This window comes from Alosa sapidissima, chromosome 10 (genome assembly GCF_018492685.1).
Source record: "Alosa sapidissima isolate fAloSap1 chromosome 10, fAloSap1.pri, whole genome shotgun sequence".
Lineage (NCBI taxonomy): Eukaryota > Metazoa > Chordata > Actinopteri > Clupeiformes > Clupeidae > Alosa > Alosa sapidissima.
Window position 1 is genome coordinate 32,423,237 of NC_055966.1, and position 13,855 is coordinate 32,437,091.

The 13,855-nt window shown below is 41.3% G+C and overlaps 1 protein-coding gene and 2 long non-coding RNA genes across 3 annotated transcripts in view; 2 read left to right on the plus strand and 1 right to left on the minus strand.

Annotated features, from left to right (window-relative positions):
- LOC121720293 overlaps positions 1–13,855 on the plus strand; it is a 189,560-nt gene that overhangs the window by 86,278 nt on the left and 89,427 nt on the right. The window lies entirely within an intron of this gene.
- On the plus strand, positions 1,023–11,531 carry LOC121720321. The gene is made up of 3 exons (XR_006034513.1): positions 1,023–1,032; positions 1,454–1,458; positions 11,395–11,531. It is a non-coding gene; the product is annotated as an uncharacterized LOC121720321 (long non-coding RNA).
- LOC121720249 (apolipoprotein A-I-like) lies at positions 5,578–8,486 on the minus strand. Its single transcript, XM_042106242.1, has 4 exons — positions 7,036–8,486; positions 6,872–6,924; positions 6,477–6,627; positions 5,578–6,381 (listed from the first exon to the last, which is right to left on the minus strand). Exons 2-4 carry the CDS (start codon positions 6,909–6,911, stop codon positions 5,805–5,807), a joined length of 768 nt encoding a protein of 255 aa, XP_041962176.1. The 5' UTR covers positions 6,912–6,924; positions 7,036–8,486; the 3' UTR covers positions 5,578–5,804.

Consider the following 13,855-nt stretch of genomic DNA (forward strand, 5'->3'; position numbering starts at 1 on the left):
TCAAAGCTATCAGTATGCCTACGCTATCACTTGTCACTGTCAAAAAAGTACACATTTGCGCTATCAGATTTTCAATTATACAGGATAGGCAACATGATGCAGCCTATATATGAAGAGTTTGTTTCCTAAATGTTATATCCTCTATTTTAATGAATTTTCATAAATAATTTATTTAAAATTTTTTTCCCTAGTAATTTTAGTGGAAATGTAAATGGGGATTGTTATTTGATTTGTCTTTACTCAATCAAAAACAACATAACCGCAATTTATACCCGAATACCTGAAATACACAATTAAATAACATGACTTATTAATGTTTTAAAAAAAATCTATTTCAATTTAATTTAATTTCAATTTAATATCACTTATAAAGCACCAAAACATTGCACATGTCTCATGGCGCTTTAGAGAGTGTTAAACAATCAGAGAAGGCTCATGAGTAACGGGTGGGGAAAAACTCCCTAGAATTGGAGAAACATGTAGGAAGAAACCTCAAGCAGATCCACAACTCAAGGGCCTGACCCATCTGCCTAAGGTCAAGTCAAAGTCAAAGTCAAAGTCAAAGTCAGCTTTATTGTCAATTTCTTCACATGTTCCAGACATACAAAGAGATCGAAATTACGTTTCTCACTATCCCACGGTGAAGACAAGACATATTTTACCAATTTAAAGTCCACAGACAAACATAACATTCAAGTAAACAAAAAAGTAAGTAAATAAGAGGGCACATATAATAATGAAAAAAATAAGAGCAGCAAAATTTGGTTGAAATTGTGCATAGACAGTCAATAAAATACTAGTGCAAAGTCAGGCCAATAAAAGGCTTGGGTAGTTCTGTTTGACCTAAGTAAGAAAGAAAGTGACATAGTGGTGCAAGTTATGTAAGAGCAGCAGAAGTGTTGTGTTTTCAGGACAACAACAACAAGTTGTAAAGTGTACAAGTGTGCAAGTGGAGTAGTGCACGCGGCCATTGTGGGTCCAATGTCCAGGATGTTATGTAGCTGAGGGTGGAGGGGGGAGAGGAGGGAGAGAGTTCAGCATCCTTACAGCTTGGTGTATGAAGCTGTTGGTGAGTCTGGTAGTGCGGGAGCGCAGGCTTCTGTACCTCTTCCCAGAGGGCAGTAGATCGAACAGATTGTGAGCGGGGTGACTTGCATCACTCACAATTTTGGTCGCCTTGCGGTTGAGGTGGGTGGTGTAAATGTCCTTCAGGGAGGGGAGTGAAGCACCAATAATCCTTCCAGCTGTGTTCACTATGCGCTGCAGGGCTTTCCTGTTGTATTCAGTGCAGCTTCCGCCCCACACAGCGATACAGCTGGAGAGGATGCTCTCAATGGTGCCTCGGTAGAATGTGGTCATGATGGCTGGTGGAGCACTTGCTTGCCTGAGTTTCCGCAGGAAGTACAGGCGGCGCTGAGCTCTCTTCGCCAGTGATGCAGTGTTGGTGGTCCAGGAGAGGTCTTCGCTGATGTGCACCCCCAGGAATTTGGTGCTGCTCGCTCTCTCCACCACAGCACCGTCGATGGTCAGTGGCAGGTGTTGGGTGTGACCTCTCCGGAAGTCAACAACAATCTCTTTGGTCTTGCTGACGTTCAGCAGGAGGTTGTTGTCCCTGCACCACGTGGGTCAGATGGTCGACCTCCAACCTGTATTGAGTCTCGTCGCCCTTGGTGATGAGACCCACCAGAGTTGTGTCGTCAGCAAATTTCACTATGTGATTGTTGCTGTAGGTTGCAGTGCAGTCATGCGTCAGCAGGGTGAAGAGCAGCGGACTGAGCACGCAGCCTTGGGGGGCCCCTGTGCTCAGTGTGATGCTGCTTGAGGTATTGTTGCCAACACGTACTACTTGAGGCCTCTGACAGAGGATGTCCAGTAGCCAGTTGCAGAGGTAGATACTGAGTCCCAGTTTGTCAAGTTTGCAGATGAGTTGTTGTGGTATTATGGTGTTGAATGCAGAACTGAAGTCTATAAACAGCAATCTCACATATGAGTCTCTTTTTTCCAGGTGGGTGAGGGCTGGGTGGAGGGCAGAGCAGATTGCATCCTCTGTAGACCGCTTGGCTCGGTATGCAAACTGGAAGGGGTCCAGGGTGGGGGGGAGAATGGATTTGATATGTGACATGACAAGCCGCTCAAAGCACTTCATGATGATGGGTGTCAGTGCCACAGGGCGGTAGTCATTGAAGCAGGATGGAGCAGTTTTCTTCGGCACAGGTATGATGGTGGCAGCTTTGAAACATGATGGGACGATGGCTTGCTTCAGGGAAGTGTTAAAGATGTCTGTGAAGACATCCTTAAGCTCCCCTGTGCAGTCCTTCAGCGCACGACCTGGTATGTTGTCTGGACCTGTTGCCTTACGGGTGTTGATAGCAGCAAGTGTCCTCTTCACGCTGTCGGCAGAGAGGCACAGGGGCTGCTCATGTAGAGGGGGATTGGTCTTCTGTGGGCAGGTGCTGTTTTGTGCTTCAAAGCGAGCAAAGAAGCGGTTCAGGTTGTTGAGCAGAGGGATGTTGCTCTCACAGCTCTGTGGCGCGGGCTTGTAGTCCGTGAGGGCCTGAATGCCCTGCCATAGGCTTTGTGCGTTCCTGCTGTCTTTGAAGTGGGTGGTTATCTTGTGGGTGTATTCCTTTTTTGCTTCCTTGATGCCACGGGATCAGGGACATTGATGACACAGTACAGAAGAGAAAGGTCTGTGATAAATGATAAATGAGTAAGTTAGTTAGGTGTAGAGAAAAGAATATGGTGTTTAAAGCCACCTGAGGTGTATGTCACAAAGAGGTGGGATGGTTACATATCCAATATGACAATGCATTAATCTTATTTAGTGTCAGAAAGTTAAAATAGTCCAGTGTAGGAAATTAATTGTCCAAGGGGATTAGGAGTCGTCATAGGGCAAGTAGTGGGTCGTTAGGCTGCGCGGGCCAGGAATCCGGGCAGGGGGACGGACAGCAATAGGCAAAAATGGATTTATAGAGTTTTGGAACCAAAATATTCATATATTTCACCCCTCTCTATGGTTCAGTCTTGCTCATAATAGCCTAGGATAGCCTACTTGCGCTTCTAAAGCTAGAATAGAATTCTGTGCGTGCAGAATAGTGGTGAATGTCTTCATGGAAGATCTTGTGAAAGAAAACAGCAGGAGAACAGCGACATTTAACAATTTTTTTCCCCATTCAACAAATTTGTACATATTCATAAAACATTGACAAAACACGACTGTAAGAGCTTGGGCATCAATACCGGTCCTAAACTGCTTCAGGTAAATACACGTTGCGTATCCAATTTTTTTTGGATTCTGCTATCAAGCATTAGCAGAACAACAGTCTCACAATAGTCCCGTTTTAATTAAAATCCAACCCTTTCTGCATGAAGGCAGAAGGCCTTTTTATTCCTAAACAAATAATAGTGAATACAAAAACAAGAATATAACGTGTAAACAGATCATTTACACGTTACAAGGTTTTTTTTTTTACTGTGAGCTACCCCTGCCTTGCCTACAGAATAGAGGTACTGTAATACAAAGGCCTGACAGTGTTGCTTTGTTTAGGCTACAAGATTTTTTTCTACCCTCAGTAAATGTCATGTTGTGTGAGTGTGATAAGATCAACCTCCCAACAGATTTGCTTAAAATTGCTGTAGTTGAATATAATAACCTGTGTATGTTTCTGTAGGCTGTATTGTAATATGCTATCAATGTATGTAAGATATTTTTAAGTCAATTTATCAATTCGTTTCCATGTAATTCACCAGAAGCCATCAGTTAAGGGGTTATTTTCCAACATTTTCTTCTCAAGGAAGCATGCCCCCGAACCCCCTTGCATTTCAGAGGCCCACAAGTATTATATGTCTTATTTTTTAATGTGATACCTTGACTGGCAAAATATGTGAGACAGCAAGGTTGTGTGTGTGTGTTGTATGGTGGGCCTATTTGGAAGAAAGTCCAGGACCTTTTTTAGTCCTAGTCCGTCCCTGGTCTTGACCGAGTCCGTGAAAGGTTTTATCTTGTTGCAACGAATAGTTCCGGAGCAATTTAACAGAGAAGAATGGGTATTTTTTTGACACACTTGGCCAAAATTTTGAATGTTTACAACTCTCATGCCCCTCCCCCCATTACCACCAAGCACCCTCTCATCGAGTTTGTGCTCATCAGTGCACACCAGACTGCACCAGACTGTGATCTCACACAGCCCTGCTCTGATTGAACCAGAAGAACCGGGAGCTGTGGATTTTTGCAAAACAAATAACAGGCTCTAAGTGGAGGTAGAAGTGCGGGTTTTTTTCTCAAACCGGCTGATTTATGTTGTTCTGTCGGAGCATACTGTAGTGTTGGTTTCAGTGAATATGATCAAAAAAATCTTGCCAACTGCAGCTTTAAGATGTTAATGTTAAACAAGCAGTACAACTCTCCTCTAAAATACTTTCACAATAATCTGTGAGTATTCCTGGTTCAAACATGAATGCATTTGAGCTCCTAGGAAGTATTAAAAGTATTTTGTTTCTCTAAGTTTATTCTCATTCTGCTAAAATCTTGTCTTGTCTTGAATCGATTTTCACAATAATGCTGGTTGAAAATTTGATCTGGTGGAAGATAGGGTCTAGTTGCAGGTGTTGCTCCAAGTTCAGCACTAGGGTCCTATTGAAGCTGCTGAAATTTCAGATCTCTTGGGCCAGCGCCAGGCAGATGGACACACCTTTTTTGAGCCGGAATCTTTTTTTCCTTCCTCTAAAAGGGCTATTCATTGTTACATCGATCATATTATATCCCCGCTGGAACCTAACAATTGGTTCCTATAAACCACTTTTTTTGTGACCAAGTGGTGTAACAAAAACATGTGAGGTCCTGCTGCAGATCCCACTAGAGTGGGCCCCTTTCCCTTTTGGTTTGAAAGTGCTGGAGACACAGATGGGACTACATGATCCTGCATGTCACTACTGTGTTGTCTGCCTCTGCTATTACGTGGGATATGAATAAACATAGTGGCCTATTGGAATAGCCTATAGACCCTTTCAACAAGGTAAACAAAAACAATGCTTGAACATTCTATTTGGGCCCCAATCTACTTCCTCTGCATTAAGATAACATATGGAATGTTGAAAAGGAAGCCTTATGGGGCCAACTATGATGCTGATAATGGAACTCTCTTGAAAGGGTCTATTGAAATTGAGTTCAACATTATCAACCATCATAAAAAATGTCACATTCCTATCTTAAAAAAAGCAGATCCAATGTTTTGGATCACGACTCTGTTCATCATCTTCATTGTTGTTCCTCTCAGATAGCCAAATAACTTATTTTATGAGTTTAAATGATGCCCTTTAGAGTTCCAATGTGTTAAATAAATAGAATTGTATTATTCAGTAGTAGTTCAACCCACTCACATGTCCATTTTGGTTAGATTGGTACTCTAGGTTTTGCTGCAAACTATATCTGTAGCTGACTGTGACACATATTTAGATTTCATTGTTTTGATTAAAACATCCCCAAGCCCCTCCTTTGACAATATTTCAACAAATGTGACTGCATTATAGCAAAGGCTAGCCGGTTTAGGTCTAATACAAACCATCTGGATGCATGTCAAGAATGTAAACATTTTATTTTGTTAATAAATTAAGCATCTTAAAAGTGACATATCTTCAGCCTTATAGGAAAACAAGTATATATACAATTAATAGCAGCTTAGATTTGTTCTTGCTCATCTTGTGTAGTCTTTCTGAACAGCAAAAGATGTACAAATACAGAAGGTACAACTGATAAAATGGATAGTTGGAGTCACAATGTCTTCAGTGCCATTAATGTGGAGTATTTAGCTGGTCTTGGTGAAGGACTCATACAGGGAGGTGAGCTGGGCTTTCAGGTCCTGGGCGTAGGGGTCCAGCTTGCCTTTCAGGTCTTCCGCGTAGGGTGCCAGGTTCTGCTGAACCATCTGGGCTCTCTGGGCCAGCTGGGTCTGGAGGTCGGCAGCCAAGAGGGCCACGTTGGTCTGGAAGTCCTGCAGGTGCTGGTCCACCTTCTGCCTGAGCTCCTCGGTGTAGGGGCCCAGCTGGGACTGCAGCTCCTTCACACTCTGCTCCAGACTCCCCTTCAGCTCCTCACTCTTCTGGAGCAGGGTGGTCTTCAGGGACTCGGAGTCAAGAGACTCAGCATAGGGAGCCACGGCAGCCTTGAGCTCCCCAACCCTCTGCAGAACCTGGGCCCTCATGTCCTCTGTGTAAGGCTCCAGTTTCCCCTTGACGGTGGTCAAATCTTGCCCCAGACGCTCTCTCAGAACCTCAGCCTCCTGGGTGATCTTGGTCATGAGCTCTTGAGCCAGAGGGGTCATCTGATTCTGGAGGGTGACGGCATACTGGCTGGCCACGTTGGCACTCTCTGTGAGTCTAGCACTAGTAAAGAGGCACAACAAACTCAAGTAAGAAACAAAATGCCTTTTCTAATTGGAGTTGTGTTGTTCTCATTTGACTTTTATGTCTTGACTTACCTAACATCCTGGCCCAGCTGAGACTTTCTGATCATCTGAATTGTGTCCTCTGCTGTGCGAGTTGCCTGGGCAACATAGTCCCAGAATGCATCTGTCAGCTGCTCCAGTTGTGGTTTGGGCTCATCAGCATAGAAGAGGTTGGCATTGCAACCTGAATGCAACAATATTGAAACACATGTGTTATTCAGAGATACTGGAAGCCCCACAAGGTGTGGCATTTCACATTCCAATACTGTCAAATCTGTGGTGGCAAAGTCTTAAAGTAGGAAAACAATTTTGTTTGCCCTCCAACGTCACTAGATTTAGCTTGCTTATAGTATTCAAAGTAATGGTCAATAAAGCAATTAACTTTTGCTTAACTTAACTAAAAAGTTAGTTCTGGTGAAGGACATTACCTGTAAAGACAGCTATGGCGAGGACCAGGAACACCTTCATCTTTACGTTATTCCTTTAAAAGGTAATCAGTGACACTGGTTATTTTATATACATTCCCCTTTCAAATGTGTAAAAAACCTGATTTTTTAATGGACATACAAAAAGTAATTTCATATAGCCTTACCTGAGTTGCAAGCTCTCAGTGAGGGTAGATCTAGCGTATCAGATGAGTACAGCTTCTTTTCAATCACCACGTTATATACAAGTCTTCCGTCGGGGCAGATAATTCAAAGTCCAGCAGTCACTGCCGTGTTGTCATAGTGGTGACTATACTTCCTGCTCCACGTGTCATGTGACATGAGTTGGGAATTGAGATTGGACAGACAAAGTTCAAACCTGTGAGCCATTAGCCCTCAAGTGACCTCATGAGTGGAAAAGCCTGACCTCCAATGGGAGAGTTCACATATCAAAGACTAGAATATGAAAGAATATAGATATCAAATAATATGGAATACACATATACAACACACTCTCTAAAATATAATTATATTTGATCAGCAAACCTGTCAGCACTGTATATCAATAATTATATTTGATCAGCAAACCTTTCAGCACTGTATATCAATAATTGGGTTAAACAAGAGACTGGTTAACGTCAAAGATATTTAGCAATAAAGTAGTTGGCCTATGCTGAAGTGATGCTCACACTTCTTTTAGCTATGACCTCATCCTTAAACTGTGCTGATTTGCATGATACTCTGTGATACTGAACTTTTAACTGTTATCTGTGAGTGTAGGAGTATCTTTGTGTGTGTTACTGCACACTGGGCATGAAGCCATGTCTCAAATGACTATCCCTAGATGCCTGGGTCACGTAAGGATAGATATCTAGTGATACCAAATATGTTTTTGCTTCCAGGGATAAAACTGAGGTTGCAGTGGATTTTGTTGTTGTTCAATAATATGTGCTAAGTAGAAAATAATAATAAATCAGATTCGAAGATCACATTGTATGTTTAGATGTTATTTGAAAACGAACATTATTTGTCCACTACATATATGAATAATACAGTAAGTTGATGATCCAGTGTAGCCTAACAATTTTCAAATGACATTTAGCAAAATTGCTTTCAGTCGTTCATTCACTTTTTACGTACCACTTTTCATTCACCCATTTATTAATCTGTACACTTTTTTTTGGAAACCTAATTTCCAAAAATCAAGCCAGTTTTACCAAATACTCGCCTAAGTTTTTAAAGTCATATGGGCTAATTAAATGTATATGCCAATATTAGTAATAGACTAAACAGCGGCGCTCGGGGATATACCAATATTAATAATAAACTAAACAGCGGCGCTCGGGGATATACCAATATTAGTAATAGACTAAACAGAATTTAACAGAAAAATAAGCCTAATCATAAACATATACAAACCAGGCATCTGAATATGTGATGAGGGGGTTCAGGTTATATGGGCTCCTGCTTCCGCTCACCTCATGAGTTCCTCAACACAGTGTGGTCAGAGGAGGCTTTTGTTCACCTCATGAGTTCCTCAACACAGTGTGGTCAGAGGAGGCTTTTGTTCACCTCATGAGTTCCTCAACACAGTGTGGTCAGAGGAGGCGTCCGTTCAGGCAAGTAAATAATTCTCTATGATGCGATTAATGCAAAAATAGGTATGACATCTGAATAATAATATTGACTTGACTAAGTTGATGATAATTCTCCTTTTTATGTATATTTACCCCATCATTCCTGATATTCAGTTACATGTTGCTATGCTGAATTAGAAAAGAATAAGAAAGAGCTTATAGAAAGGGGAAAATGTGATCCCCAAAGATACAACGATCAGTTGGCATATGCTTAAAATAATTAGCCTAGGTGAATCCAGACAAATCTGTTAACTCTGTTTGAATTTGGTATGCATGCATGTCCGCCTTGAAAGGATCCCATTGACATCCCTTTCTGAATCACCAAGAACCCAGGAATGTGTATTTTCTTTTGAAATTGAGTAAACAACTGCATTTAAAGCCTTTGCTCAAGAAAGATGTGTTTGCTGCACTGCTGAAAATGATTTGGTAAGAGTTTAATGCAGTAATTCAAGTTCAATTTCACTGCTGGTTGTGCCTGTAGAAGTTGTAAAATGTTAGTCAGCTCCATGCTCCAGGCTTGTGCACAATTCGAATAGCAATTCTGCTTCTGTTTGCTACCTTAATTGAAATGCAAGTGAAATTCAAGAATTGAATTGGAAATTAAGCACCAGTTTCAATTCAAATCTGGAACTTTGCACAAGCCTGACATGCTCATCAGAAGAACAAATAGAAACCTCTAATACAAAGCACTGGCTTGGTGGAAAGAGCTGAATGTTTTATGTGGATGTGGATCAAGACAACTGAAGGCCAAAGTAAAGAAAAACACTTCTCATATTGCCTTCAAGTGTGTGAGGAAAAGCCAAATGTCCGAATCATGTGTACTGTACTGTCAGATTGTGACCAATTTCTCTCCAAACCTCCAAACGGATAGGCTGGGAGGTGTGGATGCTGTTCAGCTCAATGAATGCTCCAGTGCGAACAAAGTTGTCAGAAAAAGATAAACACACAGACAAAAACACAAAGAGCAAAACTAGTCATTGACGACTCAGCAGCTACACAGCTACACACACTGTATTATCATTCAGCATTTTGTCAAAGTGAATTGATACCCAGTTTAGACCAATCTAAACTATTCTATTTTATCTTATGTAATCAGGGTGCTATAGAAAAAGGTTCGGCCTTTATAACAGCCTTCTGTTTATGGCTGTCTGGTAGCTCAAGGACATTACGCTGTTTCCCCCTTTACAGTACTTCAAACAAGTCATCATGATTACACACATCAGCCGACACACCTCCTCATTGTCAGTGGCCAGCGTGGAGGTTCAGAGTCCTCTGACAACACAGCACTGGAACAGCTTTTCAATAGAGCAACAGCATCAAAACAGCCTTGGGCTTTGCAAAAACAGACAAGGACAGGAGTTCCTGAAAATCACAAACACACCCCTGTACAGTACATACACATACACCGATACACACAACTGCATATGTAGTTGGACACCCCCCAAAGTAAATAAATACAAAATAAAATGCACTCCCATTTGCTTTATGTGACTCCATTTAAAATGCTGAAATTAACCAGGAAACAAATTCTCTGAATAGTCCACATGTCTAAACAGTTCCTTATAGTGTTACAGTTCAAAGGTAGAGAAGAAAACAACTACTACTACTACCACTACTACAGCAGTGCAACTACTAACTACTACTACTACTACTACTACTAATAATAATAATAAAAATAACAAAATTAAGAAGTTACATTTATAAAGTGCTTTCAGTAAACTCAGTGTTGCTTTACTCTGCATTCCAAAAACAAACTACATTTTAAAAAGTAAGAAAAAAAATACCAATGTAGTTTTCCACATAGAATTCTACCAGCTGTACATACAACGTAAGCTGCTAACACCTTGAACAACAAGCTGGCGTTTATATATCCAAGTCCTCAATAGTAGTGTTCAGATGTGTCTCACATGCACTTAAATGTGTGCAAATATACACAGGAGTTCAGGGACCAATTCAGACCTGTATATGCAGCTCGACTCAACCTGACTCTTAAATATGTTGTGTACATGAACAGTATCTGTAAGTCACTGGATACAATCACTCACTGAGTGGCAAAAAAGACAAATTGACTATCTGCATTCCATTTGAATCTCCTGCAAAAAATCGAAATGGGAAAGAGCTGCTATGCATAGACAAATAGATACTTGCAGGATTTCAGAGCTCTCTCTCTACAGACTGCAGTAAATGCCCCTCTTATGTTAATACTGTAGTTTGTTACAGAGACGCATGTTTGTCATGCCGTACAGTGGTAATAGACAATTGCACTTCTCAACTGCAGGTGGACCCTGAGAGCTGCTTTAATAGTGGCTCATGCTGTATGATGGGGTGAATGGATGGAGAGACACAGTGATGCTTGGCTGTACATAGTTGGGAGAACCTACTGATGGAGATATGAAATTATCAGCACAGGGCACGGAGGGCAGCTTTGCCAGCATTCCATGTGTGGAGGCTTTAACTGGGACAGAATTTCAGGTTGTGAACTCTTTGCATCTCCAGTGGAGTGTATCTTGACGTTGCAGTGTTACCTCCGCAAAATAGGTTTCTTTTCCACTGCATCAGAGACATCTACTCATTCAAAACGTTAAACAGAGTCTAATTAGTGCATGATTAAATGCCACTGCAATCATGATCTTTTTGAAAAAAAATAATATATATAATCAAATTTCAGAACCCGTAAGCTATGATGAAATCAAATCCCATTTATCAGCAGGGATCAGAACCCACGCCTTTGCTGTTGCTATGACTAGGCATATAGTCAGATTGGCCTTTGTGATTCGACAAAATCTCCCTGCATGAAGGAACTTGTATGTGACTGGCACAGTGTGTTCTGACAAGAAACTGGTGCCAGAGTGACTGGCTGTCTATTGGGCAACAACAGGACAGATTCAGAGAGAGAGAGAGAGAGAGAGAGAGAAAGCAAGAGAAAAAGAGAGGCTGCCTGTCTATAGAGGTCACGAGAATTGGTTTCAGCAAAAAAAAAAAAAAACCTCTTCCATGTCACAGAGGAACAAAAAGGCATTGTTAAATGGAGATCAAAAGATAGGTCTTTGCTTTAACCTTAGATTGGACCTAATCACTACAGTCTGGGGGACGTTGAAACATATAAGGCCTTCAGCTGGCAGATCAGGCCTGACACTGCGTTGAACATCATAGGGCCTTCAGCAGGCAGATAACGCCCGTCATTGCGTTGAACAAGCCTGGTCCTGTTTGTGCTACTGCTGTATTGTGCTGCTGCTTCGCCTTTGAGTCTAAAGGTGTTATGTCAATAGGTGGCCAATCAAAAGTAGAGGAATCGCTCGTTACTGTAATCAAATGATGCTGTATTTGCTTGCTTTGCTGAAAGAATGATAGCAGTGTGTATGATGCTGTATTTGCTTGCTTTGCTGAGAGAATGATAGCAGTCTGTAATGCAATTAGCGATAACATGTTGTGAAATGTCTCAGCTGGAGTGCTGTACGAGTCAAGGGTTCCACAGAGACTCCAATGGGAAACTTGCTGCAAGAAAACAATAATGAATGGTTTGTGTTTTTGTGTGGTTTTGTGTGTGAACTACATCAGTCAAATGAATAGTTTGCTTTTTGTGTGTGACAGTGTCGTAGTTTTCTCCATTCCATTGAGTGTAAAATACAGAATCTATTTTTGTATTTAGCTTAAAAGAAAGAAAGCAAGTTTCTATGCAAGATGTTTGCCACAATACAGTACATCAGGGTTTTTACGGTTTTCCTATTAGTGATATACTGATACATATCATTATCATGTCATGAGGTTAATGGATTTATTTTGCAGTATGTAGGATAGAACTTATTTCCCCATTTTGAATTTCCCCTAGGGATCAATAAAGTATCTATCTATCTATCTATCTATCTATCTATCTATCTATCTATCCATTTGTCAGTGTTGGGGAAGTCTTGTGAGTCAAAAAATACATTTTATCAGACAAGGTCCATACAAGGTCCCTTAGTGTGCGTCCAGCTGCCGGTGACCTGGAACTATGGTAATTCTACTTGTTGTAATTCAACTACTTGATCATCAGACTCTGCCCCACCTATTTGTCAACCCAGGAGCCGCAGGTCCATACACAAAGTGCATTCACTCATATCCTCACCGACCCAGTGTTTTTCTACTTTCTCTACTTTAGGCACCATTTCTACCACAAAAGTATAAAGAGGGCCTACACTCCAAAAGTTGTATTTATTTTTTTCTGTTTTATTAGCATTAAGGTCACAAATGTTTTGGCCTACCTCAGTGTGTGTCCATTTTGCCGTGACATAGCACAGTGAATACAAATACTGGTGATACAGACGGCACATGTTCTCTTGTTAGCCAGTACCCTAGCATTCAAAAGTTTATATAATAAAAAAAACAACAGTTCTTGTGTAAATATTTCTAATCATATCTATATAGACACAGAGCCACAGACTCAATCGAGAGAGAGTTGATCTGTTATAACATTTATAACATTCTCTACTGCCCTCTACTGGATTGTTTTTTGCACTGCCTTGCCCATATTCTACAGATAGGGAGTGCATTATTATTAGGTGACTGACTGCTAATGCGTTGCAGCATGCAAGTGTTGTCACTGTTGATTTTACATTTCAACCACACAATTTGGATGGCAATTATGACCATGAGTGTATGTCATGATCACACCCATGGGACACTGGGGGCTATTTGTTTGGCTGTTGAGATCAAATATCTGCAATCTTTCCTGGTTGTAGCCAGCCATTCCTTTAAAGGTGCTCTAAGCGATGCCACACGTTAAAACATTTTATGTCACTTACTGCAAACAGCACCTAACCAACCGCTAGCTGTCTGTGTCCTGAATACACTGTAGAAAAGCACAATCTCTGTGGACAGCCCAGGCTCCAAGAACGGCAACAAAAACAACCTGGGCAAACCTAGCCCATTAAAACATAACAAACTGTTCCAGCAAATCACAGATGAGATGCACGTTTAGGAGAGTTTTAATTGCACAGGAGCAGCATGGGAGGGAGGGGGAGGAAGTAGCGAGCTAGCTCTCTGTTTTGTTTGAAAGTCAACAGAAGTGACGTTGCCCAGCATCGCTTAGAGCACCTTTAATGGAGAGTTACAATCTTGTCTCCTGTGGTAAATCTGTTTCGTCCTGATGGTGGCATCTTTCATATATCCGTTTGGCTACGACCACCATAACAATAATCAAGACCACGCTGAGAGCAGGAGACAGCAGAAACATCCTGGTCCTTGGCTTTTCTGTGGGTTGAACATATGCATGTTAATGTTTACATATGTATTTGCTGTATATTTCAGATATCCCCCACAGCATCCAAACAGTCTCATAGAAAAGCTGAGAGAGAACTGATGGCAGGCATGC

Bases quoted from the DNA above. Each gene is read 5' to 3' on its own strand.
- LOC121720249 (XM_042106242.1), bottom strand. From the start codon at position 6,911: ATGAAGGTGTTCCTGGTCCTCGCCATAGCTGTCTTTACAG. The intron at 6,628-6,871 runs GTAATGTCCTTC...TGTTGCATTCAG, and splicing joins CGCCATAGCTGTCTTTACAG to GTTGCAATGCCAACCTCTTC. The intron at 6,382-6,476 runs GTAAGTCAAGAC...CCTCTTTACTAG, and splicing joins CAGCTGGGCCAGGATGTTAG to TGCTAGACTCACAGAGAGTG.